We start from the raw sequence: 27,940 nt of genomic DNA, 5'->3' as shown, positions 1-27,940 counted from the left end.
GGAAAGGGAGCATGGCAATGTGAGTTCATTTGTGTGCATGAATGAATCTGTTTATTTTTAAATGTGAAAAAACGTAACTTCTATACAGTACAGTAGATGAGAAATTTAAATTAGATTATGGATAATCCTTTTCTATATTAGTCTAAAACTGATCATATACACTACCATTTCTAGATACTGAATGACTATTCTAAAGGTTTTTTGTTTTGTTTACTTTTTTCAAACCTTAACCTTAATAATAGTTTTTGTTTTAATGTTATTTTATTGCTTCTGCTTCTTGGCTTCATATTTCCATTTATTTTTGTTTGTTTGTTTGTTTGTTTTTTTTTGTGTCACCGAGACCTCATTATTGACATTCTTTACTTTTCTATTCCTTTACTGTTCGTTGTTATGAATCACAAAGATTTTTGCAAATCTTAATCTTTATTGTTACGTCTGCCCTGCTAATTGTTTTTTATGCTTTTGCTCACAAGAATCCCTTCCCTCCACCCTACGATGCTGATTGCGTCCTTATCACAGCATCACAAGAGCAGTGAGACTGTCGCTACTGTAGACAGTAAAGATAAATTCAGGAATTTATAAGCGTGGCACCCCAGGATATTCAGTGCATTCTCCTTTAGTGCGCATATTAAATAACTAGAAGATAATGCAAATGTCATTTCTTACTTTGAATCGTAAATCGGCCATTAAATGTTGCAAACAAAGCTTGAGATCCACCAGCTGGCTCAACAATGAAAGCTACTGTCTCGCTGCTCTGCTGACAAAAGGAGCATAAATTACTTGTCCATGTTTAGTTCTGTCCCAATTACTCATGTCCCCATCTCTCTGTTTTCTGAAAGAAAGTCAAAAAAGACACTCATTGGGGACATAAAGGGCCGATTATGTGCAGCCGCCAAGCTTGAGTCATAGAAGAAGCTGTGGAGGGGGGGGCAACAGGATTGAAATGGAACATGCTCGAACATAGAAATGAAATGAACAGACACTAGTGGCATTTGAATTGTGCATAGAGGACAAATGAAAATCAGATATCATCCTTGCTGCGCATGTGAGGAACCCTGATCAACACCAAAGCCAGGGTAAAGTTTCAGTTGGGACAAGATATATGATAATCTTAAGAATGCTGTTGTGTATCTGAGCTGTTGAGTTTTACAGTAATAAATTGTTTCAATAGATACTTAACGCGGGATGTTTTTAAAAAATTGGAATTTAAAATTGCCATTTATAAATTGGGTCATTTACACAAGACGTTTAATTCCTTCTCTGTAGCACTTTGAGATCACTAAATGTAAAGTGCTATACAGTACAAATGTTTTTATTACTATTATTAGACTGTTTTTAATTTTTAAAAATGTATTTAAAAAACTTAATGACAACAGCATTTTGGTATCCTAAATGCAAACATTTGAGAAGGTGTCTCAGCATCAGTAAAACCAAGTCAAAGGTGTAATTAAGGAACACTGTGATTTTGACAGCGTATGTGCTTATAACCATTCCAGCAAAAAGGGGAGTTATACTGCATAACTGCTACCAGAATTGATGCATTAACTGAAGTTTATAAATACACCAACCGAGGTTATTTTGAAAAATGCTTTATCACGGATACGCAGAGTGTAAAATGAAGTGTCATCACCAACTACTGGCTTGTTACAGTGTTTTCAGCTGATTTTGCAGGTCCATGTAAACAGTGAACATTTTTGAAAAAGCTTTTTATCTCGATGTGAAACCTTTCAACGATGTACATATTAGGTTGTTGTAGTGTAAAAACACCTTAGACCAATGATTCTCAAACCTTTTGCACCAAGTGCCAACTTTAAAAAAACAGTAGTGCATAGGCCCAAGAGTTCATCATGTAATTAAAAAGTATACAGTATCTAATATTACTGTAATTCACTGTAACGTTATGCACAGTTTGAACACAAGGACTGTGCTTAAATATTAGGGAAAAAAACTAGTTAAATAATGATTCAATTGAAATGTATTGCACAAAAGTCAAATAAAAACTGTACCTAAATAAATAAAGAAATACATTTGGGAACAAACAATTCTAAAAGATTAAATGCAAATGTACTTAGAAGTTACATACAACTGAACTGTATTTAAAAAATGTTCTTTACTGGATTGCAAAAAAAAAAAAAGTTCAAAACACTGTAACATTATGCACAGTTTGAACATTAAATTCAGTGATTCACTCGAGCGATTACTCGTACCAAACTTTGAGAATCACAGAGAGTGTTTTCCAGGTATGTAGCCTACCTTAGTGGTTGGTGTGACACAATCTTTGTCACGGTCTGTGTTTTGGTTTGGGTTGTGTTTAGTTTCGTTCCATGTTTTCCTGCGTTCCGTGTTTGTCGTCTGCTCATTAGGTTGTCGTGTCCACCTGTTCTCGTCCACTTTGTGTCGACCAATCAGCTCTCTCCAGCCACTCGTGTCTTGTCCAGGTGTTCCTCGTTGTCTCGTCAATTTGTTTGTATTTAGTTCCCTGGTTTCTTTCACTTCTTGTCGGTTCATTGTCGTTGTCACATGTCTTTGCCATGTCATAGTCGTCAGCTGTCTTTATCATTGTGGTATGTCATTGTCAGGTGTCATTTTCCCTATCTATTCCACGGCTTCCTCACAGGTCATAGTTTGTTTCCGGTTTTAGATATCCAAGTGTTTCTTTGCTTATCTGTTTTGGGACTTCATTCAGTTTTGCTTTATCCAATATCCTTGTTTTCCTTTTTTGAAGATTAAATATTATTTTGAGACTCCCGCACTCCTGCCTTGCCTCCCTGCTTCCCTGCAATTGGGTCCACCGTGTTCTTGCCTTGCATTCCTCGCCTTCGCCCTAACCACGTACGTGACAATCTTGTTACATAAAACACCTACTGATGCTGAGTAAAGTATTATTTACAATAGTCATTTGCAATCACCTCGTACCCTTGTGTGGTTAAGTGGTCCCAGTTAATACAGAAAAATTCACAAGCGGAAACCTGAGCAATGTATAGTATAAGATATGAAAAGAAATGTACGTGAGTTGAAGGGATCCTGCAAGATGTATTTCTGTGTGTGCAAGCTGTTGTAATGACATTCCAGTGTGAGAAAACTGTGGGGTCCAACATTGCTGTCAATAGTGCCTCTGTCTTGCTGTCACCTTAGAAACAACAGGAATGCTCACCCAATAAAGCGCCCCCTCCACACATCAAGCCATCAAAGGATGCATTGGTCTGGGGTGGAAGTCAAAAATAAGTTGGAGGACTAGAGTAGAACAGCCCACACATGGGGGATGTAGATTTGGGACGCATTCATTGAAGCAAGCACCTCCCCATACAAGATTGCCCGCCACAGGAGAAGCCAACACATATTTGCCAATTTTCTGCTATCTTTCAAATGAAACGTCAGCTGTATTTATTCCTTAAAACAGTTCTTCATGGAGCCGTCTTCGGGGTGGGTTCATAAGTATGGTGTCTTGTTGTAATTGCTCCATCTCAGGATCGGCACTGAGACCGCAAGCGTACTCGTATACAGTTTAAGTTAAAAAAATTAAGGGTGGCCTGCCATCTCTGTCTCTCTCTCTCTCTCTGTCTCTCTCACACTACTGCAATTCCACCCACTCAAAATGACAAACATTTATTTAGGCAGCATTGTTTTCTCCACAGTGACTATGTGACTATGTTTGATGGCATGCGGAGTTCTGAAACATTGAGATTTCTTAAAATTAGTGAGAGACTTGCATTAAGCTCCACGCCTCTCCTCTTCTGCAGAGAATCAAAGTTTACAGGAACGATTTAGCTAGTCGGATACATGCCACTGTCCATCAATTATGATGTTGACTGCACATTACAGTGCAATCCTGCAGTTACAAGAAAACTGGCTACAATATGAAGTTGTATGCAAAATTTAACCTCTAACAATGTAACGATTGCCTACGAACAGGTAATATGTATACATTTATAAAGAAAAGAAGTAACTTTGGCAAGTCATTGTTTTTTCTGTTATTGTTTTTCTGGTGGCTTAATGACTCTGACATTCTTTTGTCAAAATCCAAAAAGGATAAAGAATTAAAGGAAACTAATCTCCACTTGTCACATCCATCCATCCATTTTCTTTGCAGCTTATCCCCACTAGGGTCGCGGGCTGCTGGAGCCTATCCCAGCTATCTTCGGGCAGGAGGCGGGGTAACCCTGAAACGGTCGCCAGCCAATCGCAGGGCACATAGAAACAAACAACCATACGTACTCCCGTTCACACCTAGGGGCAATTCAGAGTCTTCAATAACCTACCATGCATGTTTTTGGTATGTGGGATGAAACCGGAGTACCCGGAGAAAACCCACCCAGGCACGGGGAGAACATGCAAACTCCACACAGGCGGGGCCGGGATTTGAACTCCGGTCCCCAGAACTGTGAGGCAGATGTGCTAACCAGTCATTCACCGGACCGGACCTGCCCACTTGTCACATTTGTCATTCCCATGATGAGTTACAGTAGGTCATGAGACAAAGCGAGCAGTAACTCTGTTTTGCCAACTTAGCGTATTTGTCACTACATTTATCTACTTTACCCCTCTAGCAACATTATTGTTTATAAAAACACAGTAATCAAAGAACTCTAGTGACTTTTTGTGGTGATAACGGAAACTTCTGTCCACTCTGATACACATTCCTCCACCTTCAGACTCCAAATGAATGGCACTTGCACAAAGCCACCACTGATTAATTTAACCATAAGCCCAATAAAAGTTACATGGTTGTTAAATTTCACACTTGATTGGTGTGCAGGTACTTCATAGACCCAGCTATTTGTATGCAAATCATTAAAAAGGTACATTTCCACAATGCCCCCTTGAAAGGTAATATGTTCTCCCGCTATGTGACAGTTTGCGCCCCCACTATGTCATGTTTTTTTAAGCAATCTGTTTTATGGGTTTTTACAATGTAGTTACTGAAATGCCCTTGCATGCGGGAAAGGAGAGCCACAGTTGACAATGCACTTTTCAGCCATTTTTGAAATACCAAGAGAACAGGCAAACACATGAACACAATGCGCACGCTGCTATGGGCCACAGCTCACACACAGACACTCACATGCAGACTCGCCAACATCACATGCCACCCCACCATGCCCCTCCTCTTAAAGGCACATGCAAACAAAAACATTGCAATACATACAGCATTTTCTATACATTTTTTGCTTTAATTGTTTTGTCTTCAGATTTACAATGTGTTTAAAAAGTGTGTTTTGATAAGATTAGGTCAGTTTTCATAAGTTGTATTGTGTAAGTTTTTATATATAGTCTATATATAGTCTAGTCTTCTTCCCTCTTGCGATCAACTTCTTAAACACCTAACCTATAATTCCATTACAACAAGCCGGCAATTTTTTGAGTTGAGTTCGTTGTCACATTTCTGTGGGGCCAATTATGTATTACTCGTGCACTCACTGTAGTTGTCTCGCCATGCTGTACTATTTGCATATACTGGCCACTCATGCCAGAGTAGCATCTGCTCCATTTGCACACTGATTGAGGAGTATCTGTAACATTTGCACAACCATCATTGTCCCAGATGATCGCACTACTCGTCACTTTAAACCGCATACACTCCTTGAAGTCTCACCGCCCTTTGCACAATGGTCATTGCACCGGACTATTGCAATATTAGTCATTCGAACTGCTCTAAGTGCTAGAGGACTCTGCATCTTTTTGCACAATTGTTTTTTGTCAATGTCTTTATCTCTCCAAAGTGTTCTGTAAATTGACTGTCTGTTGTACTAGAGCGGCTCCAACTACCGGAGACAAATTCCTTGTGTGTTTTGGACATACTTGGCAAATAAAGATGATTCTGATTCTGATTCTGATTCAGATCTATTTTGGGAATTTTCATCTCTTGTTGGTGGGTCCGGAATGTAACCCCTGTGATAAACAGAGGTTCACTGTATAATGTAAACATTTTCAGCAAACGATTACAATGTACAACAACCTGTTCTCAAGCAAAGCTTGAATCTCAACTATTACATTGAACATTGGAAAAAAAAAAAAGAAGTAAACTCATAACAAGTCACGAAAAGTATCAAATCTGTTTTACTTGGATTGTATTTAATTTAGTTTCACTACATTTTGGAGTACTGTATGTGCTTAAGGCAACACATTAGGTCTATACGAATGTACAAACAGTGAGAATGAAACTGTTTATCACAGTGTGTCGATGATTAAGATTAGCCAGACCGGTAAGTCTACAGTATGTTTGACAACCCTCCTTGAGGAGACACAACTGCTAAACACAGTCTTATCAAGGTGAGGTAGAGCGATGTGGGGCACTTTCAGAGTGAGTCACAATACTCATGACTCATTTGTTGAACTCATAACCTTGATTCTATGGCAGACCTTCCGGCTGCTACTACTACTCAATTAGTTTATTGCTGAGCTAGTAATACATTGGTGATTTTCAGTGGTGGGAAGTAACAAAGTACAAATACTTTACAAGTAATTTACTTGAGTATTTATACACTTTTTGCCTACTCATTTTACTCTGACAACTTGTTTTGCTTTTACTCCCAATATTTGAAAACAGATAGGTGGACTTTCTACTAAGAGGTCCCCTGCACCAGTGTACCTAATGAGGTGGTCAAAGGCAATGAAGGAATTTAATTGCCGTAGTGAAACTCGTGTCATAAATATCCACTCCACACTACACACACTCAGAGTCAAATATTTCATGACTTTTTTAAATAGAGGTACATCTCAATAAATTAGAATATAGTTGAAAATGTTTTCTTCAGTGCTCATGGAGTTATTAAACACTCAAGTACTTTTCAGAGGGCAAATTCCAGCCTAATTTCTACATTAAAATCACTTTATTTCTTGAATTAATTCACTATTTCGTTTGACGTTATATTTTAGTTTCTCAATATGGAGAATTGTTTTTTATTTGCTAAGTGTTATAATCTTCAAAATAATTCATATTTTAAATATGAATGTGATGTGTGCGTGCAGTGTGCAATTCATCTCTATAATTTCACTTTTGGAATTGAACTACCTAATAAAAGATTTACACTATTCACGTGTGAGCATAATTGACGTGTGCGTGAGCATGATTGACATGAACTCGTGAATGCCAGTGATGTGTGCGAGAATGTGACTGACATGCTCGCGTGAACGCATTTGAGTAGTGTTAATGAGAGTGTTTGAGTAGTCCGTATGAGAGCAAGATTTGTGCGTATGAGAGTGTTTGAGTAGTATTAATGAGACTGTTTGAGTAGTCCTTATGAGAGCAAGACTCATGCATAGGAGAGTGTTTGAGTAGTGTTAATGAAAGTGTTTGAGTAGTCCTTATGAGAGCAAGACTCATGCGTATGAGAGTGTTTGAGTAGTGTTAATGAAAGTGTTTGAGTAGTCCTTATGAGAGCAAGATTTGTGCGTATGAGAGTGTTTGAGTAGTATTAATGAGACTGTTTGAGTAGTCCTTATGAGAGCCTTTCAGTAGTTTGTGTGTGTGTGAAAGCATTTGAATAGTAAGTGTGAGAGCTAATCCTGAATAATGTCACTAACGGCCCCTCATATTCTACTCCTTACTTTGTCAAAATAGGTGTGTTAACGACATACAAAGAAGAGGCAAGGTCAGAGAGATAAAGTCAACTGTGGTTGAGATCTTGACTAATTGAGATCTTGGGGTATTAAGGCGGAACAAAACAGGGACAGCAGCGACATGGAGGAACGTAAACCAGGGAGCATTCAGAGGCAAGGTATTCCCCAACCAGCCTTATTTGAGAGACTTCTTTGATGTTTCCGGCGACAAGAAGGATTCGTGGCGAATGTGTTGTGTCTTGTGCCAACCTAAAAATCACAAGCTTCTGGCATTCAAAAATATTCTCTCTAATTTCAAACAAACAAATACAGGCAAGGTGTATTTTTTCAATTGTTATCATTAGCTATCCATTCCAGCCATCCATTTTCAACACCACTTATCCTGATTAGGGTCTCTCCTCTCCCAGCGAAAGGTAGACTACACCCTGAACTGGTCGCCAGTCAGTCGCAGGGCACATGTAGACACGGACAACCATTCGCACTCACATTCACACCGTCACTGAGTGGGAACTGAACCCACACTGCCTGCACCAAAGTCAGGCGAGTGTACCACTACACCATCAGTGACTCTATCATTAGCTAATTTTGCATTTTTGGATACTCAGTTCACAGGGTTAGCAAACATGGCAACACATTGTTTTGAACGCATAAAAAGATGAAGTAACACTAACTAGCTTTTAAATAGCACACAACGTGTTACTTGTTTGTTTTCTTTTACTCAGTATGAATACAGTACAAGTTAATAAAAGAGGGGAACTATTTTGTGTGCAGAGAATTTTTTTTTTCAGTGCCAAGTTATCAAAATGGGTGTTGTATGTCAATGATTCCCAACCACAACCGTGGAACATGAGAGATCAGTAGGTTTGCTGCAGAAAATTATCCAGTTTCACAGCATTGGTACAAAAAAAAATATATATATATATATTTGTTCATTTAAATCTCAGCAACCTATAGTGGCAGGCTGAGCAATTAAATCCTCTTTCGTGAGCTGGAAGAAAGCACAGTTAACCTGTGTATCAACCTATTGCCATTCATACAACAGAATACTAGCTTTGTGTTCAACTTAACAGGCCCAGATTTAACACTAAATAGTTTAATTGTAAGTAAATTGAGACGAGATCATTATTATTTGAGTATACCTTTTGTGGCATTTTTGCCTGGTCATGTGTCATGAGATTTTTTTAATGCAAAATATGTCCCTTGTCTCAATAAGATGGAACACACTATAATTGACAGTAAAAACAAAAAACATTTATATGTTTTACTTTTGTGGCGCGGTGGACGACTGGTTAGAGCGTCAGCCTCACAGTTCTGAGGACCCGGGTTCAATCCCCGGCCCCGCCTGTGTGGAGTTTGCATGTTCTCCCCGTGCCTGCGTGGGTTTTCTCCGGGCACTCCGGTTTCCTCCCACATCCAAAAAACATGCTTTAATTTGAGACTCTAAATTGCCCATAGGTTTGAATGTGAGTGCGAATGGTTGTTTGTTTATATGTGCCCTGCGATTGGCTGGCAACCAGTTTGGGTGCAGATTCTGTAAAATCTGTACCCCAATTCCAAATTGTCATAATAATAAACAATAATGTTGAGCTGTTGTATTTTTTTGTTCCCAACCCCTTCTTCTACCGAAATTTAAACAATACTTGAACAAACTACTATCCTTGTCTTCTGATTTCAAAACTATTTATCCCTCAATTTGTTGTGTAATGGTAATAATATGATTTGGTGATGAAATATGTCACTGTTCTAACGGCCCTTTGAGGGAAATCATAACTACAATGCGGCCCGAGACAAAAATGAGTGTGACACCCCTGCTGCAGAGGATCAATAATGTCTCATGTTCCCAAACGGGAACTTGAGACGGAGCAGACAATAGAGGAAACCATGTTTGTTCTTGAAACTGTATTATTATTCACCAGGCCGTTATGAAGCCTTTTTTAAAAATTATTATTATTTTATTTTTTACAATTTTTGTTGAGAATAGCTTCTTTGCGTCTTTGCCTAGCTAAAAAAATAAAATAAATCTCTATACAAAACTAATGCATTATTCGTCGTAGTAGTTTTCAGTGGTGTCGCGCCCGTGGACGTTGGTAAACAGCGCCATCTACCGACACAGTAAGCTTGACATGAACAAGATAAATTGGGCTGTTTCCCTGGCGTCGGAGACTTTCTGCTCAGTGCTCATGACTCATTAGGAACACGCACACGCACACGCGCTGTCATGTGTTTTGTGTCTCCCCTGACTCACCTCAGGACGTGACTGGGACGTGGAGGTGATGAATGCACCGAGCAGTCTGGACTGTGGAGCTCAACATTCAAGACGTCTGGCGACATGAGCGGTGAGTCCACTTTCATTATTTGCATGTTCGCCTCTTTTCGAAGCACATGATCGAGGCTTACATGCTTACAAACGCTGAAAGATTTGTATAGTAACGATGAGCTTAACTCGAAGAATATAATCGTATTAATATAGTAGTTTTAAAGTACAATTGTTGGCATACAAATTCTGAAGCTATTAGTTTATCTTTTTTTTGTTATTTTAATTAAAAGAATAACTAGTGTTTGGTCTGTAAATGTAAACTGAAATTGTGTTGGATGTCAAATTGTAATATGTCGTATCTAGGTATTTTTAAGCCGTCAGTGTAGTGGCTCAATAAGTGTATCAACTATCTAAGAAATTGATTGAAATTGTTATGAATGTAGTTCATAATTAGACAAAAGAACATTTTGTAGATATTTTGTTCTGTTTCTGAGAGACAGTCAACTTGATCCAGGAACATGATTGCTGTTTCTAAAAAAAAAAAAAAGAACAAAGTAGCTTTTGTTATCAAACTTCTTTTTCTTTTTTTTTATACACCTACATACAGTACACTGTCTTTTAAAGATAATGCAAACCTATTGTAATTGAAATGGTATGATAATGGAGTTGGAATGAGATTATTGGGATTTTTTTGTCTCATGACACTTTGATAATCAAGTTCACCTCAGGCCAAATTGACCCTGGAACATTATTGCTGTGCCTGAGGAATGAACAAAACAGGAGGGATAAACAAATAACAAAATGAGACTTTAATTTAGTACAATACTGTGCCAGACAAAATTTGGAAACACTTTCTCATGCTGATGAGAAAGCGGGTCTAAATCTATGACTGAGACTATAGCACACCAAAAAAATAAAAATAAATAAAAATCACTTCTGATTTCACGATTCTAAATTTAACCTGATTTGTGATATTTACAGTCTATGATTCATTTACCAGTGGCACAGTGGACGACTGGTTGGAGCGTCAGCCTCACAGTTCTGAGGACCCGGGTTCAATCCGGCCCCGCTTGTGTGGAGTTTGCATGTTCTCCGCGTGCCTGCGTGGGTTTCCTCCCACATCCCAAAAACATGCATTAATTGACAACTCAAAATTGCCCGTAGGTGTTACTGTGAGTGCGAATGGTCGTTTGTTTGTTTGTATGTGCCCTGTGATTGGCTGGCAACCAGTTCAGGGTGTACCCCGCCTTCTGCCCGATGACAGCTGGGATAGGCTCCAGCACTGCCCGCGACCCTAGTGAGGAGAAGCGGCTCAGAAAATGGATGGATGGATGGATGGATTCATTTACCACACATTTTTTTCATTTTGATTTTCACATATCCAAACACGTTTTTTATTTATACATCACTCAAATCACACGACTTGATTGTTTCAATTTGCAACTATGTTAAAAATCCTGATTTCTTTATTGTAGCCATATAGTCACTCTAAATTGTGTATATTCCTTTCAGTACTAGTATGAGGTGTTTGGCGCTCATTACACAAGGACAGTATTTCACGAGGCTGTTGATTAGTGACAGAGATTCCAGAGCGTCCAGGCGAGTCTCAGCCTGCCTGCTGGCTCACATTATAGTTGTCAGATGATCTGAACACGGCATCTTCATTTTCCTGGCAACTTCCCACAATGAATCACAACAGGCCTGCTAATAGACGTATTTTTAACATTTAACTAACCCATATACTGCATACTGTAGCATTGTTCTGCATTCTGTTGCTTAGTCATTTATTCAATATAAAAAAGAAAGAGAGGAATACATTTGTATGGTAACATGTTGTTTGTGAACTGAAGATGTACTAAATAAACCCAGAATACTGTATATTGTTTTATAGTATTTTTTTCTATTGTCACATATAACTGCGTATTGTGAAATTATACATTACATTTTAATTACATTTACATTTTGCGGAAAACCGCATCTGGCATATGACTAATTCTCATTTGACTGTAGTTACTAATTATAAGTTATGCAGTATTTTTGTTTCATCCACGTAGTGTAGCCCCTTCTACTTCAATAGCCAAATTCCTTGTTCCAGATCAAGAGCAATGAAATGATGTCTAAAATGTCACAGTATTATTCATTACATTCACTGGAATCATAGAAACATGAATACAGTATTGGTTTTCACATATCAAGGAAGGCATTGTATTCGATATTCAGTATTACTGCCAACATCTATTGATAAGGTGACAACTCCATTTCATCGCTAATTTATTGAGAGTTATTGCGTCAGCATTGCAGCTTTAGTGATGACTTATAGTTTGCTTTTCTATAAGACAATAGTTGATGAAAGGCTAAGACAATGGAGCAATATAACACAGTGCAAGTAAAAATTTGATCGATATCTTATATCCGTGGAAACGAGATGATGGAGACCAGATAAGTGTAGTCAGACAAAAACAATCTGATTTTGTATGGAACTGGGTATGGTGCAAACACTGGGCCTCATTCTGAAACATTCTTAGCTCTTAAAGGAAAATGTGGCATTGACAAATGTGTTTTCTTAAGATGACTTCATAGAATACTTACACAGATATAAGTGTGTCATGAATAAGCAAAATAATTGTTTATCATCTATGATTATAGAGTTGCATAATTTTCTGAATAACATTATATCTACATCATTATAATGACTTTAGGTTGAAGAACTATTTGTAAATCTGACCTGGGCCCACTTTTTGTAATATAAGAAAATTCTTTCATACTGTATTGTATTGTATTGTATTATTCAAACATACTGTATTGGTGAATCAGACCCATAATCATAAGTGTTGCAGTGCCCAAAACTTTCTAAGAAGTTCCATGTGACTGCTTTGAGCCAGAATTCTCCCAAAATCATTTGAGGATCATACCATAGGATAAAAACAGTGAAACCTTCAAAGTTAAAAGCCAGCAAAGTCATACAATTTGCAATCTGATTTTTAAATGCAGCCTTAAAAGTTCCACCAAAACCTCATTATTCAGGACATCACCCAAGACTTTAACACATACTGTATCATGATTCTTCATCTTCCTGAGTATTTAATACAAATTAGCTATAGTCATTTTTTGTACACATGTAACTGCTCAGCACAATACGACTAAATCAACAATACTTGAGATCGCGAGGCTTCCGCTCATCAGTGTTCATCATCATCAAAGACACTGTATGTGATTGTTATTGACTGGGACAGCACGGTATGCAAGTGATTAGCTCGTCCACCTCACAGCTCGGAGGTTCAGGGTTTGAATCTTGGCTCTGGCCTTCCTGTGTAGAGCTTGTATTTTCTCCCTGTGCTTGCATGGTTTTGTTCCAGGTACTTCAGTTTTCTCCCACGTTCCTAAAACATGTTAGGTTTGTTTATATATAAATACATTTTCTTTTCGTGCATGTACTGTATGCTCTCCATTAAATTATACGATAGTCTCTTTCCTATGGCTTTTCCATAATAGTAGCAAGTATCAACAATGTTCCCCACTGTGCTGTACTGCAACCTACTTGAAATTATTGGGGTTTTTTGGGACTCATGCAGGCGTCACAGTTTGGGCAGAGGAAGGTGAAATCACTCAAGAGGAAAACAGATCTTCTCCTTCATGGTCAGAAGAGAACTGTGAAGAGCTGTGGGATCGTGTGGAAGGAGTGCGACACAAGCTAACCCGCATCCTCAACCCGGCCAAACTCACCCCATATCTGCGCCAGTGCAAGGTCATTGATGAACAGGATGAAGATGAGGTGCTCAACTCCATTCAGTACCCTCTGCGCATCACCAAGGCCGGTGAGAGGAGGAGGTTGAAACCCCCTAAAACAATTTTTTTTTAAAACACAGCATTAACACACGAGATCTAGCTAAATAGCTCGCAGGTCTTTGTATCAAAAGGTGACGAACTGTACCTAACTGTATCCCACATTCATCCCAGAAAAGATCATTATTCTGTTATAAAGTTTAATTTGTATTTTATATAAGTGTAATCATGGAAAAAGACACACACAAAAACAAATGTATTCTTGTTAGAAACCAATAATAATAGTCTTTAACAAATGTGTCCATGAAGAAAGATTTTTAGCCCTCACAAGTTCAATTCCTGAAAAAAAATAATTGTTGTTGTAAATGAGTTGTTTGTTATACAGTATACTGGAATCAAGGGCATATTTGTTAGCGTAAACATAAAGAGAGAATTTTTTGTTTTGACAACAGGTGTTGTTGTCAGAGAAACAGGTAGGAGCGGGTCAAAAACAGCAAAATGAAAGCTATTGTTAAGTAAAGGGAAGTATAATGTAGAACCACAGGTAGGAATGAGGAGTGGAGACAAACACCTGGTCCAAAACTCAGTTAATAACCTTGTTATTTCTTTGCTAATGCTTAGTTTTGACTGACTCTGTCAGGTAGCTATTATTTTAATGTTGTGTTTATTATTGACTTGGACATCGCTGTGGTATGAAGTGAGAAGTGTTTTTTTTTTTTTTTTCCATATTATGGTATTGCGCTACATGAGAGGTAAACAGGCATGATCCACTGCTGTTCTACACCACTGCAAACTACAAGTACAATAATAAACATTTTTGACGCAGATATCTACTGGGATCTCATTAGATTGTGTGGGGGCCAGTTTGGTGGGGCAGTGTGGATTTTGCATAATGTCCCTGTGATTGTGTGGGTTTTCTGCAGGTACACCAGCTTCCTCCTACATTCCAAAAAATGTTCATTTAGTTCTCTAAATTGCCCATAGGTGTGAATGTGAGTGTAAATGTTTGTCTTCTACATGTGCCATGTGATTGGCTGGCGATCAGTCCCCAGCTCTCGCCCAAAGGCAGCTAGAATAGGCTCCAGGTCACCCGCGAATATATCGAGGACAGAAAATTAATGGATGAATGGATTCTGTAGAGCGTAGCTAATGTTGTGGCTATAATTATTCCAGTTCATTGCAATTTTTCCATATCATTGCACAGGTCGTTTGCTGGACATTCTGCGCGGCCAGGGTCCGCGAGGTCTTCAAGCCTTCATGGAGTCACTGGAGTTTTACCATCCAGAGCAATACACACAGCTGACTGGAGAGCAGCCTACACACCGCTGCTCTCTTATATTGGGTAAAACAAAAGAACAAAAAACAAAAAAGGGACTGATTGGTGCATATATAAAGTTTGCATGGCATTTAATAGTCTCAAACAATACCAAAAATGTATTATTATTTATTAGCATTACTAACTCTCAAACTCACGTAATTCTAACTGCCTGCCCTCACAGATGAGGAAGGTCCAGAGGGATTGACTCAGTTTCTGCTGCTGGAGGTTCGAAAACTCAGAGTGCAGCTTCGAAACAGCCGAATGTGTGAACGCCGCTTGTCTCAACGCTGTCGGGTGGCCGAGGATGACCGCAGCCGTGCTGAACGTAAAGCTCAGGAGTTGCGTCACAACAGACTGCAGCTAGAGAGGTTCGTCTGACTTACTTTGAAGATCTGCTTACACTGCTGAAAAACAATTGATCAAAGACGTTTTGATGGCAATGAACAGGGGGTGCGCTGATGGAAAAATCCCTGGTGTCACATTATAACACAGTGGTTTTAACCTAATAACAAACCTATAACCTCAAAAGTGCATTTCCTCATGTGACTTATGAGAAAGGCTGTCACCGTGTCTAAATGCCAAAGAAATGAATTAGGGGAGGAAATCAGAGCAATCTGAGTGAATGCCAACTAAATGCTATGATCTTCCAGATATCATGTCGCATATCACTGCCTGCTTGTGTGTAGCATAGTACAGATCTCAAAATCCTGTTAATATACGCTTCAACGTTTCAGTTACTATAGTACAACCATTTTCGTTCATGCAGCAAATATTTTCCATTGTGTATAATTCTGTAGGCTTCCCGTTTGGAAACATACCAACCTAAAGCGAGAACTACACAACTACTCAATGCTGACAGATGTTGTGTTCAATTTCAAAGGATAAAAAAAGAATTGAGGACTACAGTGGTGCCTAATACAGTCCTGCATATCATAACCAATCCCCAGATACTGTACCATGAAAATATGCCATCTAAGGGCTGTTATCAGCTTTGGTGAAACAGAACAAAACAGAGGAAACTGATCGAATGCTTTTCGGTGGTCATTGCTGCATCATATTGTTTGTCTGTGTATGCTATTTTTTTATTCAAAAGTAACCTGGTGTATTTTGCATCATCCAGGCTACGTCAAGACTGGGAGTCGGCCAGTCGAGAACTGGGCAAGCTGAAAGACAGACATTTGGAGCAGTCAGTGAAGTACTCCAGGGCTCTCGAAGAGCAAGGCAAAGCCTCCACACGAGAAAAAGAACTGCTCAAGCAGGTGAGACGTTGGAGAGCAACATCAACATACTGCAGAACTTTATATTCTATAATGCTATTACTCAGGCTGAGTGTTGCATGTTATATTTGTAGACGTGAGCCATAATATTTGGAGGGGATGGCCAAGTGAATAGCAAACAAAGTCGATTAAAATAAAAATATATATTGTACAACCACTCACTGTGGAAACAAATGCACCACAATGCTGTCAACTAAAACCCTGTGGTTAGATGTGCTTATTTTTAGTTAGTGTTCATATGTGTTGATGACTGCTTTGTTCTGTCCTCATACAGGTAGAAGCGCTAAAGTCCAGGTTAACAAAGGCAGAGCATCAAATTATGAATCCTGAAAAAAGTCAGATTCAAACTAACACAAAGAACACCTTGTTGTCCACTGGAGGACTTGGTTGTGCACCAGCTTTACCCGAAAAGCCGCCATACCGTATTGAAGTTCCGAAAACAGAAAAGACAGGAACTCAGATGATGGATCCAATTCCTACTACTGGAGTCATAGTATGTTCTTGTGTGAATGTGGTGTGATGTTGATTTGATTATGCTTGCGGCCATTTCAGATCTTTTGCAATTACTGAATAGCTTTAATCGTTGGGGAATGGCAACACAGTGAAAAAAGTGGTTAGCATGTCTGCATCACACTAGGGATGTTCTGGGTTCAAAGCTCAGATCAGACCCTCCTGTGCTTCTCCCCATGCTTGTGTGGGTACTTCGGCTTTCTCCGAAAAAATAAACATGAATGTTAGGTTAATTGAAGACTCTAAATTGTCCATAGGTGTGAATGTGCATGTGAATGATTGTTTCCCTATACAGTATGTGCCCTAGGATTGACTGGTGACCAGTCCAGAGGTCAGCTTGGATAGGCTGCAGCTCACCCATGACCCTGAACAAAATAAGCCATATAGAAGATGGATGGATGGGGAATTTTATGCACAAAAAAAATGTTTGTTTCTGATGTGTTTCCTCCAGGCTCTGATGGATATCCTACGGCAGGACCGCAGGGAGGCTGCAGAGCAGAGACAGGAGCTCTGCCACTTCATCACTAGACTACAGGGGGAGGTACATAGCACTGAGGAGCACAGGGACAAGGTGAACATTTTCTCTCAGCAATTTATATAGTAACAGGTTCACAGTTACAGCTCATGAATAGATGTACATGTGAACTATGTTTGCAGCTGCAATCACAGTGTGAGCAGCTTCAGCTGAAGGCGAGGACTCTCCAGCTGGACTGGGAGACAGCGCAAAAGAGGAGTATGTCCTACTTTAACCAGATCATGGAACTTGAAAAGGAGAGGGACCAGGTCAGTGTATGCTCAGGGTCTTGACGGAGCCAGGGTTCCTGGCTCATCGGTGTCATTATCCCAACACTTGAGATAATATCCTGCAACAGACCTACATCCCTAACTAGCATGGCCATTTAACGCCATGTTTGTCTGCCCATAATCTTTTTTACTTCAGGCCATGCGTAGTCGGGACAGCCTGCAGTTGGAGTACACCGACTGTCTATTGGACAAGAATCGTCTGCGTAAACGCATTGCAGAGCTGCAAGCCAACATGGAGCAGCTGCAGAGGGAGTTAGAGCGAGAGACAGAAAAGAGCAGGGAACAAATGGAGCAGAGCAGTCACTGTCTGCACTGTGTAAGTGAACCCCTCGTGTTCCTAGAAAACTTAGCCACCTGTCAAACAAGCAGTACAGTTTTGTCACTGCAAAATCTGTCAAAATAACTGGTCAGTACTAGTAGTACACACACGCAGAGTCACACAATTAATTCAATAGTTGAACTACGTGTAGTGATGCTTCTCTAAACCGCCTGTAACTTTTAGAAACACAGCAAGTACTGCAGTAATGATTGTCCTGTGGACCACAACACCAAAAAAGAATAGAGGAGACTGGGGTGGCAGTAGCTCAATGTATAAGATTCGAACTGTGAGTAGCAGATTGCATACCAACTCTATGGAAGAGAATAAGAAGATTGTGATGAGTTACTGGAGAGATTACATTTTTGTTACTCTTGAGCATTATCTAAGGCAGTGATTCTCAACCAGTGTGCCGAGGCACATTAGTGTGCCGTGACCACTCTTCAGGTGTGCTGTGGGAAATTATAAAATTTTACGTAATTGCTCAAAAAAATATTTTTTTACAAGAAATAAGGAATCTTTGTTCATCTATTTATGCCAGTGAGGCATAGTAACAGACAGAACAAATAAATGCTCTTCTATTAGATGGCAGGAAGTACATACAGTAATTAATGTATCCACTATTTGTGACTTTTTTTTTTTTGTTGGTGTGCCGTGAGATTTATCAATTGTAAAATATGTACCTTGGCTTCATAAAGGTTGGAAATCACTGATCTAAGGTGCCCTTAGGCATACCTTTATGAGCTGTTTGTGCATGTGAGTGTGTGCGTGTGAGTGTGTGTGTGCACGTGTGTGTGTGTGTGTGTGTGTGTGCACGTGTGTTATTTGTTCTTTGTTGCATGTCCCTAAGGGCGCAAAAACTAATAATGAATTATTATTACTGTAAAGCAAGTAGAGCCAACAAGCTAGATGGTGAATGGTTGAACTGCAGCCAAATATTATATAACACATGACTTTTTTAATCTTTTTGTTTTAATCTGCTCTCCAGTCCCACCTGTCTCTGTGCAGTGAAGACCAATGCTACGGACCCTGCTGCTCCCTTGGCCTGGACTTGAGCCTCCCTGTTAATGCCACTCATCTTCAGTTACGGAAGGTCATCAAATAATTGTTTCTTACTGGTCTTAACTGTGAAAATGTGTTCTCAATCGTGGGAGTTAACATTGATATATTATTTGTGAACCATAAAAGGTATCAGTTATCAATAAATGTTTTTGTCGCAAATATAAAGTATTAGGTTTGTTATGATGGTACGGTGTGGATGCAATGTAACATTAGAGATTTCAAAGTAAACTATAATAAGAATCCCATTATTTCAGAGAATATGAACATGTTGTTACATGCAGAGAGCTGCTCTCCTGGTGTGGGGTCATATCTGAACTGTACTTTTGTTATGTTTGCAACAGGCATCGTCAAGAGGCCAAGCCAATGACAATTCAGAGGGTAGGTTGTTTTCGCTCACATGCCCCAAGATGATCGACACGTTTCTACTTAATGGCTGTGTGTACTTACTCTGTGTACTTGGATATTGTGTTTGTTGCTTCACAGATTCTCATTCCAACTCTGAAGAGAATCCAATGTCATCAGTGGGTATCACACGACTCAACTCACTAACAAATGCATGGTAGGGGTAGACAGTAAGAAGTAAATATATCTTTATCAACATCTGCATCCTCAGACAGAAGATGAGAAGGAAATAAATCGCCTCTCAACATTCCCATTTCCTCCTTGTATGAACTCCATCAACCGAAGATTCAATACAGAGTGAGTCTTCTTAGCTTATCATGATTCTACAACCACCACAGGTTTTCAGCTACAGTAATTGCAATTTGTTTGCCTTTTGAAAAGGTTTGACTTGGACTCGTGCGGCAGTGATGAGAATGACAACATTCCAGGTATTGTTAACTACTGTATGTAATCATTTGCATCAGCAACGATATTGTTTAGCAAGCTTTAAGTGGATCTAAATTATGTTTCAGGTGGATATAGTGAACCTTCTCAATGGGATTCCTGGAACTCCCAACACTCTCATCTCTTCCCTCCTGATCTGGTCAATCTGCCTCCTGTTAACACACATCGAGACAATCGCAGCAGTCCAAGGTAGTTGTCATTGTCTATAAAAGTGAAAAAAAATAAAATATACTTGTTAAAAATGCCCCGTTTTGTTCAAAGTGTAATTATTGCATTACATGCATTTGAGCTTGTAAAATAAGTACATAATAATAATAATAATTCTGGGAGCATGGAAACAGAAACCTCAATAGGATTCAGTTTTTACAGACCCTGCCTAAAGTCCACACCATCATTATGCTCGCTATATTTTAGGATACCTCCTATCTCTCCATCTTCAAGCCCTCCCATGATGCCAAAGCACGGAAGAGCCAGCCTGGCTAATGACATTACGATAACTGGTGGAAACCAAACGGGAATCTTTGTCAGCCACGTTAAAGCTGGTTCAGTGGCAGAACAATGTGGGCTCAAGGAGGGAAGTGAGCTGCTGGAGGTATGTTTCAGTATGGGCAGATAGCCAAAGCATCTGTGAGAAATCAGCTGCATTGCTTTTTTTGTTTCAGATTTGTTGAGCAATACTGTATGTCCATTTGCTCCCATATCTGTACATCCAGAAACTTTAACACTTTTTAGGAAACTCAGAAATACTGAGCCAGAAATGTTAAAATTTTAACCCTACAACAAACAATTATTGGACTATCACAAGAGCTTTTGATTACTTCAATGTAAATATCATTAGATTTGTAATCAAATATATTGTCGTTTTCCACTGGAAATTATGAGTATTTAGCTGTCTTTCCGACAAAAAGACATTGTGATCATCATCATTATTATTATTAACTTTTAGCCTGAAAGGTTAGGAGAGATAGTGTAGGGTCTTGGTTAATCACCCACTTATGTTTGCCGAGCACATTAAAGGGCTGTAATGGAAAAAAAATACTGTATTGAATAGAGGATAGAGAGACTGAGTAATATGATTTCAGAGTTGTGATATACAGTAACGTAAAAAAAAAAAAAAAATCCTGTCCAGCTAGAGAATGTTCTCTTCGGTGGAGGAAATATGCTGTTCAGCCAGTGCACTGCTGAGGTAGCACACTTTTCTCTCAAATGGTGGACTGAACCGTCCACACTCAAACACCAGAGCAACCCAGAGGGTGAGTCTGTTTGCACTAAAAAAACAGAGAGTTTATTGTTTATTCAATAATTTAGCTGAGACTAAGCAATCCCACTACTTCCTGTCCTCAGCATATGCCAAGCTTTGCTCCCAGCTCTCTTTGCCCACTTTCAAGGGTGCTGACTCATTTTATGTGAGGGTCAATCTCAACATTGAGCCTCTTGGAGACCCACCGTCTCTGAGTGTATCCTGTGATGACATCATACATGTCACGGACACAAGGTGGAATGGCAAATATCACTGGCGCTGTTCCTTGGTGGACACTCTCACAGCCAACCCCCTGCAGGCAGGAAACATGCCCAATTATAACAGGTGCGCCATGTACATATCGTCAATTCCATCAATGATCTAGAAATGCATGGTCATAGTCCACCACTATTTAAATGTTATTTTTGTAGTTTTCCATATTGTAGAACTAAAGTGGGATAAGTATGTTAACCTAACCCTAAATAACCCTCATCCTCTTTATCATACTGAGAGCTGTATCAAAATTTCATGTAGCTGAATGAAAAAGATAAGAAACACCTCACAGTATGATAAGGAATATATTTCCTTATCTGGCCATAAACTGTTGAATAAAAAAATAATAATTACCAGCATTCTAATTTATTTACACTATTTTCCATTTAAGGGCACAACAGTTGTTACTTGTCAAGTTACAAAAAATGGCCCTGGAGCAAAAGGACTTCAAAAAGAAGGTGAGGATTAGTCATTTTCATATTCATATTGCAAGTCGAGTTTCAACTATTCATTCATTTGTCGGCATATACTATATAGTTCATGAAGAAATCCTCCGGTCAAGTTCGTCTGGTTAAGGCACTGGACCCCAAATGCCGTGGGATAGGGGCCACACAACAGGTTCTTTACACATTGAACAAACGTAAGTACCACACGCTGGGGTCCAAAACTACAAAACCAATGTCTTTTACATTAAAAGTGTGTGTGCGTGTGTGTGTGTGTGTGTGTGTGTGTGTGTGTTTACTCAGGACATGAGGAACACTTGATCCCTTACAGCCTAGTGGAGCCAGTGAAGGTTCAGTCTAAGCGGCCCATCATCTTCTCACCATCTCTCCTCTCCCGTGCCCTCATAGAGAGACTGTTGCAGCCTGTCGAGTCAGGGTTACAGTACAACACCTGTGCACCAGGCATGAGAAAAATTATCATTCATATTATAATAAACTGCACTATACCTCCGAACTGCAGTTTGCTTTATTTTTTTTATGCCTAGTGTTTTAATTGTCTTTTTAATGCTATTTTGAGCTCTGTGAAGGGTTGCCCTGTGTGTGTGCTGTGCAATAAAAAAAAAAAAAAGCATGTTGGAGCCTGAATAAACTGCAGTTTCCGTCCTATCTCTAACATGTCATTTGTAGAGACAATACCAGCCTCTGAGAGGAGAGACAGGAGCATATTTCTATTGGATTCCCAGGCACAAGAGCCAATGCTAGGCATACGGCTACAGTCCATACAAGAGGTCATCAGCCAGGTGATACAAAACATTCTTTCACAGATTCTCAGCATGTGGCATCACAACAATATGTATTACCGCACACAAACTCCCCATCAAGAGAGTTTACAGGTCAACCCGCAACTACTTTTACTACTATAATGTATTTCTCTGGTAAAACTACTACTATATTAAATACAAATTCATGTCTTTTTTGTGTGTTTTAGGACAAACACTGTTTGTTAGAGCTGGGGTTGCCCTGTGTTGAGGATTTGTTGAGACAAGGGATTTATCCTATTGTCATCCACATCCAGCCAAAGAGCAAAAAACACAAGAAGCTCAGGTAAGTGCCAGGTCACTGGTTTGAACGTGTTTTTTGAATGTGAAGTGAGCATAAGTTATCTCATATAGTACCTTCAATGAATCCCACATATATCTTGAAAAGTGCTCAACAATGATGCTCACGAGATAATCAAATATACCCCATGATGCATTGCACCGATACAGAAATATTATTTTGTGTTTCTGGGGATTTGTTTTATTTCCGAAATGACACAGTCGTGGGGAGAAAATACACACTTTTGTTAGTGTTTCCTACTACCTACATTTATTATAGAATTATATTTTTTAAAACACTCAATTAATTGGGAATTGATTTTATCCATCGTCGATCGAAGAGATTTAGTCATATGTCCATTCTCAAGCATTTTATTTTAAAGAGTAAAAATGCTTATACATGTTTGTTGATTGTTACAACTGTTGTGCATGTACCTGCTTTCAGATAATAGGCAAATGTCCTATGTGAGGCCAACCATTTTCTCTCACCTTTCCGCATTGCATACAGAAAGTTTTTTTCACGGTGTGGGGACGAAAGTGTCATGGAAGAGATGTGCCAGTTGGAGCAGTTGCAGCTGGAGACTCTGCCTCTACTCTACGACACTTTGGAGCCCAGCACATGGAGCTGCACAGAAGAGCTGCTCACAGCCATACGCAATGCCATCATTAGCCAGCAGATGTCAGTAGCTTGGGTTGAGTTTGATAGGCTGTAATAATCTCTCTGCAGTATCTCACTGCACACCACCAAACAACAATGTCACAAAAGTCGGAGCTAGAGTTTGGACACCCCTTCTGTAGAGGCTTGCAAAATGAGTGTAATGACTTTTTTGTTTTTGTTTTTTTTTGTTCAGAAACCACAACCAGATTTCTCATGTGAACTGATTTCAAATCTTCATTTTGACTGCATAGACTCCCTTTTAATCAACTTGGGTGTGGATTGTTTTGTTGATATAGCTGTACTTGTTCTCATGGTGCCAGGATTTATTTACTTTTTCAACTACTGCTGCATTGGAGGCAGCACGGCGGACGACTGGTTAGCACATCTGCCTCACAGTTCTGAGGTGTTCAAATCCGGCCTCGCCTGTGTGGAGTTTGCATGTTCTCCCCGTACCTGCGTGGGTTTTCCTCAGGTGCTCTGGTTTCCTCCCACATTCCAAAAATATAGATGGTAGGTTAATTGAAGACTCTAAATTTCCCTTAGGTTTGAATGTGAGTGTGAATGGTTATGTGTTTACGGTGGGTACGGAAAGTATTCAGACCCCCTTAAATTTTTCACTCTTCGTTATATTGCAGCCATTTGCTAAAATCATTTAAGTTAATTTTTTTTATTCATGAATGTACACATAGCACCCCATATTGACAGAAAAAAAATAATTGTTAAAATGTTTGCAGATTTATTAAAAAAGAAATACTGATATATCACACAGCCATAAGTATTCAGACCCTTTCCCCGGTATTTAGTAGAAGCTTCCTTTTGAGCTAATACAGCCATGAGTCTTTTTGGGAATGAGTTTTTTGGGGGATCCTCTGCAATTCCTCCTTGCAGATCCTCTCCAATTCTGTCAGGCTGGATGGTGAACATTGGTGGACAGCCATTTTCAGGTCTCTCCAGAGATGCTCAATTGGGTTTAAGTCAGGGCTCTGGCTGGGCCATTCAAGAACAGTCACTGAGTTGTTCTAAAGCCACACCTTCATTATTTTAGCTGTGTGCTTAGGGTCACTGTCTTGTTGGAAGGTGAACCTTTGGCCCAGTCTGAGGTCCTGAGCCCTCTAGGGAAGGTTTTCATCCAGCATATCCCTGTACTTGACCGCATTCATCTTTCCTTTGATTGCAACCAGTCGTCCTGCCCCTGCAGCTGAAAAACACCCCCACACCATGATGCTGCCACCACCATGCTTCACTGTTCACTGTATTGAACAGGTGATGAGTAGTGCCTGGTTTTCTCCACACATACCGCTTAGAATTAAGGCCAAAAAGTGCTATCTTGGTCTCATCAGACCAGAGAATCTTATTCCTCACTATCTTGGAGTCCTTCTGGTGTTTTTTAGCACTTTAGCAATTTCTAGAACTTTTTCCCATCTCCCGACTGCATCTCTGGAGCTCAGCCACAGTGATCTTTGGGTTCTTCTTTACCTTTCTCACCAAGGCTCTTCTCCCCCGATTGATCAGTTTGGCCAGCTTTAGGAAGGGTTCTGGTCGTCCCAAATGTCTTCCATTTAAGCATTATGGAGGCCACTGTGCTCTTAGGAACCTTAAGTGCAGCAGCATTTTTTTTGTAACCTTGACCAGATCTGTGACCACAATTCTGTCTCTGAATTCTTGAGCCATTGCCTTTGACCTCATGATTCTCATTTGCTCTGACATGAGAGCTGTGAGCTGTAAGATCTTATATAGACAGGTGTGTGGCTTTCTGAATCAAGTCCAATCAGTATAATCAAACACAGCTGGACTCCAATGAAGGTGTAGAACCATCTCAAAGGATGATCAGAAGAAATGGACAGGACCCGAGTTAAATATATGAGCGTCACAGCAAAGGGTCTGAATACTTATGGCTGTGTGATATTTCAGTTTTTCTTTTTTAATAAATCTGCAAACATTTCAACAATTCCGTTTTTTCTGTCCATATGGGGTTCTGTGTGTACATTAATGAGGAAAAAAAGAACTGCTTTTAGGAAATGGCTGCAATATAACAAAGAGTGGAAATTTTAAGGGGATCTGAATACTTTCGGTACTCACTGTATATGTGCCCTGTGATTGGCTGGCCACCAGTTCAGGGTCTCCCCAGCCTCTCGCCCAAAGTCAGATGAGATAGGCGCCAGCACACCCTCGTCCCTAGTGAGGATAAGTGGTTCAGAAAATTGATGGATGGAAGTCAACATGTACAAACCCCAATTCCAAAGAAGTTGGGATGTTGTGTAAAATATAAATATAAACAGAATGCAATGATTGCCAATTCCTCTTCAAACTATATTCAATTGAATACACTACAAAGACAAGCTATTTAATGTTCAAACTGATCAACTTTATTTTATTTATTTATTTTGCAAATATTCACTCCTTTTGAATTCGATGCCTGTAACACATTCCAAAAAAGCATTTTTACCACTGTGTTACATCACCTTTCCATAAACAACACTCAGCAAGTGTTTGGGAACTGAGGACACAATTGTTGCAGCTTTGTAGGTGGAATTCTTTCCCATTCTTACTTGATGTACAACTTCAGTTGCTCAACAGTCTGGGGTCTCCATTGACGTATTTTGCGCTTGATAATGCACCACACATGTTCACTGGGAGACAGGTCTGGACTGCCGGCAAGACAGTCTAGTACTCACACTCTTTTATACGAAGTCACGCTGTTGTAAAACGTGCAGAATGTAGCTTGGCATTGTCTTGCTGAAATAAGCAGGGACATCCCTGAAAAAAGACATTGCTTGGATGGCAGCATATATTGCTACAAAACCTGCATACACCTTTCAGCATTAATGTTGCCTTCACAGATGTGCAATTTACCCATCCCATGGGCACTAACACACCCCCATGCCATCGAAGATGCAGGCTTTTGAACTATGCGCTGATAACAATCCAGATAGTCATTTTCCTCTTTGGCCCAAATTGTCCATGAAGAATTTGAAATGTGGACTCGTCAGACCACTGCACACTTTTCTACTTTGTGTTAGTCCATCTCAGATGAGCTCAGGCCCAGAGAAGCTGGGGGCGTTTCTGGTGTTTTTTATTATATGGCTTTCGCTTTGCAACAGTAGAGTTTTAACTTGCATTTGCAGATGTCGCGACGAACTGTGTTAACTCACAATTGTTTTCTAGTGTTCATAAACCTACGTGGGAATATCCTTTACACAAAGATGCCATTTTTTAATGCAGTGCCATCTGAGGGATCAAAGGTCACAGGCATTCAAATTTATTTTATTTTTTTCAGCCTTGTCGCTTACGTGGAGAGATTTTTCCAGAATCTCTGCATCTTTCAATGATATTAAGGACCGTATATTATGAAATCCCAAAATTTCTTACAATTCTACATTGAGAAACATTGTTCTTAAACTGTTGGATGATTTGCTCATGTAGTTGTTCACAAATTGGTGAACCGCTGAGCATTTCAGGGATGCTCCTTTTATACCAAATCATGACACTCACCTGTCCACTTGTGGAATGTCCAAACAGGTGTTTTTGTTTGCATTCCTCAACTTTCCCAGTCTTTTGTTGCCCCTGTGCCATCTTTTTGAATGCATTTTCGCTTTTGGATAAGACAATAATAAGACCATGTGAACTGCAATGTTTTCATATAGATATTTGGATAGCTTTTTTTTTTTTTTTTTTACTTTTTAGAGGTTCAGCAGCGCTGCCTTTTTGACCTGTGCACAGCTAGTCTGCTCACTTGTAAATATACTATTAGTTTTGTAAACAGTTGGTTAAAAAAATAAAATTCTTTTCAAGTAATTGTGTGTGCCTTATCTGTGTGCTTGAACGGGACTTTAATGGGACTGTAAAGTAATTTCCGTGTTTTGTTACTAAATACATTAAATATTTTTGAAGTGCTGAAAACGTGCAACGACTGAAAACAATTCAGTACTGAATTGTCGAGATATAGTATTAAACTCTTTTTCACCATCTCAGTTGTCCAGATTTTTTGGGAAGGGCTAAAAATTTGCCCAATGATGCAAGTACGCTGGGACATATACTTTATAGTGCGAGTCGGCCCTCCGCCACAGTACTCAGTGCCTTAATTCATTCCATCTGTGGCTATTTCGTATAATTGCCAAACCTTATTAATAATAATTTGGCCCATTTCTACCACTATCTTATGCAGTGAGCCATAAAGCTATGTGTATTATTATTTGTATTCATATTAATTGGGCATTGGTTTACACATGGATCTATTGTAGTTTTACAATTTTAAGAGTTAACAATAATAAATAGTTTTAATATAATTATAATAGACCCCCACTATTCGCGGGGGATTGGGACTGGACCTGACAGCGAATAATAAAAAGCCACAGATAATTGACGGCCATTACAATTGCACTGAACAAAAAAAGAATGTTGAAAATTCCTTGAATAAACGGGGATAAACTTTTCAGGATTGCCCCACCCCCCAAAAAAAAAGAAAAATGGAAAAAAATTGGAAAATATATATATAT

The 27,940-nt window shown here is 39.4% G+C and overlaps 1 protein-coding gene across 2 annotated transcripts; it reads left to right on the top strand.

The window, feature by feature from the left end:
- On the top strand, positions 1-27,239 carry zmp:0000000896 (caspase recruitment domain-containing protein 10). Of its 2 annotated transcripts, XM_061700794.1 has the most exons (25): positions 1-19; positions 9,811-9,896; positions 13,390-13,632; positions 14,805-14,942; positions 15,100-15,286; positions 16,039-16,177; positions 16,470-16,688; positions 17,157-17,276; positions 17,363-17,488; positions 17,646-17,825; positions 18,814-18,918; positions 19,229-19,265; positions 19,371-19,408; positions 19,501-19,586; positions 19,671-19,717; positions 19,802-19,922; positions 20,148-20,325; positions 20,863-20,986; positions 21,078-21,318; positions 21,638-21,704; positions 21,784-21,886; positions 21,993-22,151; positions 22,377-22,489; positions 22,678-22,793; positions 23,295-27,239. In XM_061700794.1, exons 2-25 carry the CDS (start codon positions 9,890-9,892, stop codon positions 23,497-23,499), a joined length of 3,099 nt encoding a protein of 1,032 aa, XP_061556778.1. In that variant the 5' UTR covers positions 1-19; positions 9,811-9,889; the 3' UTR covers positions 23,500-27,239. The 2 variants fall into 2 exon arrangements, with proteins under 2 accessions (XP_061556778.1, XP_061556779.1); XM_061700795.1 differs by lacking the exon at positions 1-19 and having other exon boundaries at positions 9,782-9,896; positions 23,232-23,310.
- Positions 27,240-27,940: the final 701 nt, after the last annotated feature.

The sequence above is a fragment of the Phycodurus eques genome, chromosome 16 (genome assembly GCF_024500275.1).
Source record: "Phycodurus eques isolate BA_2022a chromosome 16, UOR_Pequ_1.1, whole genome shotgun sequence".
Classification (NCBI taxonomy): Eukaryota; Metazoa; Chordata; class Actinopteri; order Syngnathiformes; family Syngnathidae; genus Phycodurus; species Phycodurus eques.
This window is presented reverse-complemented; position numbering and strand designations above follow the sequence as displayed.

What these genes read in the sequence shown, in the direction of transcription:
- zmp:0000000896 (XM_061700794.1), top strand. An exon ending in AAAAAGAACTGCTCAAGCAG is followed by an intron (nt 16,178 to 16,469) that starts GTGAGACGTTGG and finishes GTCCTCATACAG; the next exon opens with GTAGAAGCGCTAAAGTCCAG. An exon ending in TACAAGAGGTCATCAGCCAG is followed by an intron (nt 22,490 to 22,677) that starts GTGATACAAAAC and finishes TGTGTGTTTTAG; the next exon opens with GACAAACACTGTTTGTTAGA.